The following is a 5,379-nucleotide window of genomic DNA, read 5'->3' as shown; positions in this document are numbered from 1 at the left end:
CTCTGCTTACTGAGTACAGTAACCTCCTCTGTTTTCTGTTCTGCTTAGGTGCTGCTGAGGCTAAACAGCCACCGCAGTCCTGTGGACACAACCGGTTTTCAACTAAAGCACATTTAGTCAGAGAGGTTCATGAGTTTCCGTGGAGTGACTACAACAAAGTATCAACTGACCTATGATTGGTGTGCCTTTGGTTTCCTAGAGACTAGAGAGGAAGATGCACATTCTTTTAAATTAATCTTTGCAGTTGTACTGAAATATCAATCATAACCACAATTTGAGACACTAATCTCAGAAGAAAGGTTTCAATGTGACTAACTGGGAAATTCATTTTTGTCTGATGGCTTTCAAAAGCTGCTACTAAATAGAAGACCATGAACTGAATGTTTATTTTTTAAAAAATCATAATTTTACTATGAAACCAATGTGACACAAATTAAAGCAGAGATAGCAATTAATCAAACTGTTTTCCCAAAAGAGATAATTAAAATGTTCTTCTACCCTAGATTCTTTCATTAACTAATAACCTAGAAAGTGATCTACCATTTCAAGGGAAATAACTTTGTCCCTAAACCCTAAATATAAAATAATTGTCTGCTCTTGAATATGTATAATTATATTGTTTTTCAATGTTTGCTAAAAATAATTTAATACCCAAAAAAAGCTTCCTGGGGGACCACACACACATAATAGAAAGTTATCTCATAATATCCAGGTAATTTTAAATTTTACTGGCTTCACAAAGATTTCTTTCAGGTGCACAGGTACACTAGACTGGACTACTTGAGGGTTTGTTGTTGAACTGAATGGCAGTGTATTGAATATTGAAAAATATCAGATCATAGGAAAAATATGTTCTATCTTAGTGAGAAAGCCTTTGGACTTATATATCTATAGCTTTTATTCACTTAATCATCGAACAGAGTTACTGATCATCTTCTTTGTATTAGATACTATAAAAGGTAGGTGATTCGCTTGGGCACAAAATACAAATATTAGTGCTTAACAATATCAGTTTCAAGTTTAGGATGTGTTACAGACATGTTAACCGTTGGTTACCATATAGTGTGGCAAGTGCTACAAAGAAGAAATCAATGGATGAAAAACCTATAGATGGGAAACACTTACTCTACCCTGAAAAGTCAGGAAAGCCTCCAAGAAGAAGCAGCACAACAGGGTACTGGAAGTTTAGTGGGAGGAAAGTCAGACATAGGGAATGATGGCAAAGGGAAAGTGTTCTGCGCAGAGATTAGAAACATGTATAAAATTGGGGCACCTGGGTGGCTCACTCAGTCAAGGGTCCGGCTTCCACTCAGGTCATGATCTCATGGCTCTTGGGTTTGAGCCCCGCGGCGGACTCTGTGCTGACAGTTAAGAACCTGGAGCCTGCTTTGGATTCTGTGCCTCCCTCTCTCTCTGCCCCCCACCTCTCTCTGTCTCTCTCTCTCGCTCTCAAAAATAAATAGACATTTTTAAACAAGTGTATAAAACTCTGGCTTACATTCGAATAGCAATGGTGGCTTGGAATACCTGTGACATAAACACTATACGAAGAGAACCACAAAAGATGAGCCTGATCTGAGATGTAGGAACCGGATTTTCAAGAGTTATGTCAGCCATGTGGAAGAAAGGCTTTTACCTTGGGAAGAATAGGAAGACATTGAAGAATTACACCAGGAGAACATAAAAATGAAGTTCGTGTCTATAAAAGTTTACATACGCCAAACTGTGAGGAACAGAGAGACACAGGAAAGATTGGGGGCAAGAATAAAAATTCAGGGTCGGGGGCGCCTGGGTGGCGTAGTCGGTTGGGCGTCCGACTTCAGCCAGGTCACGATCTCGCGGTCCGTGAGTTCGAGCCCCGCGTAGGGCTCTGGGCTGATGGCTCAGAGCCTGGAGCCTGTTTCCGATTCTGTGTCTCCCTCTCTCTCTGCCCCTCGCCCGTTCATGCTCTGTCTCTCTCTGTCCCAAAAATAAATAAATGTTGGAAAAAAAAAAAAAAAAAAAATTAAAAATTCAGGGTCAGTTGTAACCAAATAACAAGTCATTGTGGTTGGATCAAGGAACCGATATCAGTGAAAAGATATGTAAAGTGTGTAAAGTATGAAATAGGTATCAGGGACAAATTGAATATTGGCATGGGAAATAGGAAAGCAAAGTAAAAGATAATTGGTCTGATTTGGAAAACTGAATGGATAATGGCACTGTTAGTTGAAGATGTAAAATATATACTTCAGGTCTGAGTATTAGGTTCAATGCGCAGAGATACCAAGTTATTTTGTACATGTGATACTCTTGATGACCGTCTAGAATATATAAGTGGGAATTTCTGGGAGGCATTTAGATGTAATATAGAACATAGAAAATAAATGAGGGATAGAAATACATGTTTGTGCTTAAGCAATGTATAGGTGTCTACTGAAGACATAGGATTGGATAAAATCACCAAACAAGAAGGTATAAAAGGGAAAGGCTGAAGGCTTTGATGAAAGCATGAATAATATGTTGTCTAAATAGAAGCAGAGACTCCAAGGTAGAAAATCAGAATGGACAAATAATAAACACAGAGACTGCTCTGTTCAGGAAACCAAAGGTGTATTCAATAGGGGTCAGTGCTACAAAGCTGCTAAGGTAAAAAGAGCTTTATTGGATTTGGGAATAGGGGAGCTAATAGTAAACTTGATGAGGGGATTCCTTGGTTTAATGGAAAAGGAAGGTAGGTTATATTTGGTTAAGTCATAAATATGATTGAGAAATCAGGGGTAGATGCTTTTCCTAAGGTATATGGTTGAAAAGTGCTAAAGAGGAGAGAAAAAATGAAATAGTAACCAAGATAAAGTTTCCAAGGGGATATTAATCAGAATTTAAGGGGACGAAGTGCTTTTTATATTTTACTATCTTTTACTTGTCTTGACCATCATGTGCATGCAAAGTAACCTGAGACAATGTGGTGATAAAGGAAAATCAAATTAACTTATCCTCTGCTATGCTTGAGAAAGGAGGGGGGATGATTTCAGTTCTGCTAGCTAGCATGCATTCAGAGTCCAGCCTGGGTTTATGGAAGTGTTCTGTAACATTTAGTTGTTCTAAAAGTTGCTTCAGTTCTATTCACCTTGGGCCATTTAGATACCTGAAGAAGGAAGGTAAAATAATGTCTCCTAATCATTGAAAGCTGTTTGAAATTTGGAAAACTATTCTCTTGAAATTTGGCAAATTATTCTCTGGTGTGCATTTTGCCAAAAGACAAAGCCAGAAAAATCACAGTCCTGTTTTTCCTTGAAATCAATATTATGGGTGTATTGAAAAAAAAAGACAATGGATATAAGTAAAAAGAAGAAAATTTAAAGATTATACCAAACAGGATGCCTATAAATAATAGTATTCATATTTTGTTTCTTTCATTTTATATGTTCTGCACTTGATTTTGGTAATTTTTAATATTCTTATAAAGTAATGAATTTGTAATAACTTCATGAGATAAACTTACAACTTAAATCATTTTTATATATGCTGCCAAAGCCACTTACATTCTTTTTTTTTAATGTTTGTTTATTTTTGAGAGAGAGAAAGACAGAATATGAGTGGGAGAGGGGTAGAGAGAGGGAGACACAGAATCTGTAGCAGGCTTCAGTCTGTGAGCTGTCAGCACAGGGTCCAACACGGGGCTCAAACCCACAAACCAGGAGATCATGACCTGAGCCGAGGTCGGATGCTCAACCAACTGAGCCACCCAGGTGCCCCAAGCCACTTACATTCTTAATGTCCCTTTTTATTTCTTTATATTTAAAGAAAAGTAGAATGAAAATTTTGCCATTATCTTGATTATAACATTTTAATTGAAATGCTCTCTTTCTACTTATACAGCCTCCTGGTGAATTTTTGTATCACAGAATTTTTCCTGGACCAAATCCTTCACACTGAAAGCATAAGTGAAATCCACACATAATTCTGAGTGCTTATCAATATTCTTCTTTGGCCGAATTTAACATAACACCCTGATGAGCTTATCAATATTCTTCTTTGGCCGAATTTAACATAACACCCAATTCTCACAATTGAATTGATTATTGCTTAAAAGTAAAGATTATTCAGAGCCTGTGCTCTAGATGAGTTTATTGTAGATTTGTTGTTTATTGTTTATTGTTCATCTCTTTCATGGCAAAAGGCAATCAGTCAGCAGTCACTGAGTTTATTCTCTTGGGCCTCACAGAGAATCCAGAGTTTCAGGCCATCCTCTTTTGTGTATTCCTATTGATTTACTCATTTACTGTCCTGGGTAATCTTGGCTTGATTGTGTTAATCCAAATAAGTCCCCAGCTTCACACACCCATGTATTTTTTCCTCTGTCATCTGGCTTTTGTTGATTTTTATGGTGCCTCCACCGTCACTCCAAACACCCTTGCAAACTCGTTACGTGAAATTAAAAGTATGCCATTTTATGCATGTGCCACTCAAGTGTGTTGCTTTATCACATTTTCAGTTTGGGAATTATTAATGCTGTCTGTCATGGCCTATGATCGCTATGTGGCCATCTGCAACCCTTTACTCTACGTCATTCTCATGCCCAGGAAACTCTGCCTCCAAATGGTCACTAGCTCTTATATTTATGGACTCACTGTAGGACTTGTACAAGCAGTGGCTACATTCCACATGTCTTTCTGTGACTCTAATGTGGTCAACCAGTTCTACTGTGATGATGTCCCCTTGATTGCTCTGGCTTGCTCTGATACCCAAGTCAAAGAGTTGATGCTGTGGATCATTGCTGGGTTCAATGTGTTCTTTTCTCTTATCATTGTTCTCATATCCTATGTGTTCATTGTCTTCACCATCTTAAAGATCCATTCTGCTGCAGGAAGACATAAAGCCTTTTCCACCTGCGCTTCTCACCTGTTTTCTATTACCATGTATTATGGGACCCTCAGTTTTATGTACCTGCGTCCCAAGTCAAGCCACTCACTGGATAAAGACAAATTTGCCTCAGTGTTCTATGCAGTGGTGATTCCCATGTTAAACCCATTGATCTACAGCTTGAGGAATCAGGATGTAAAAAAGGCTTTCAAGAAAATCTTTGACAAAGCACATTCTGATAATAGATAATCAGCTGTGCTGTTCCTAAAGAAACGCTGGAAATTAGGAACTTTTAAACGAAGGCTTGTACATGGGACAGTGCCAGGAAGTGTAGAAAGCTTTGTCTTCTGAAGCTCAGTTCCCTGACTCTATTTCCTTGAAAATAGGCCTTTCTTGTTTCTGCTTACACATAGTAGACATTTTAGAAACGTTTATTTGTTTTACTGTTGAATTCTAAAAAGAGAGATGAAAACAACCTATTCTGTTTTTGCATGAGATGCTTCCACAATAGAGGTGAAGAATAAAGCACCTTAA

General features: G+C 37.9%; 1 protein-coding gene across 1 annotated transcript; it reads left to right on the top strand.

Moving 5' to 3' along the window:
- Positions 1 to 4,152: 4,152 nt before the first annotated feature.
- Positions 4,153 to 5,094, top strand: LOC112865135 (olfactory receptor 5AL1-like). The gene has a single exon (XM_025928178.1). It carries the CDS (start codon positions 4,153 to 4,155, stop codon positions 5,092 to 5,094), a length of 942 nt encoding a protein of 313 aa, XP_025783963.1.
- The last annotated feature ends 285 nt before the right edge of the window (positions 5,095 to 5,379 follow it).

Source organism: Puma concolor, chromosome D1, assembly GCF_028749965.1.
Source record: "Puma concolor isolate L17-30 chromosome D1, mPumCon1.1.hap2, whole genome shotgun sequence".
Lineage (NCBI taxonomy): Eukaryota > Metazoa > Chordata > Mammalia > Carnivora > Felidae > Puma > Puma concolor.
The sequence above is the reverse complement of the archived record's forward strand: the minus strand, read 5'-3'. Positions and strand labels throughout refer to the sequence as shown.

Bases quoted from the DNA above. Each gene is read 5' to 3' on its own strand.
- LOC112865135 (XM_025928178.1), top strand. From the start codon at position 4,153: ATGGCAAAAGGCAATCAGTCAGCAGTCACTGAGTTTATTCTCTTGGGC.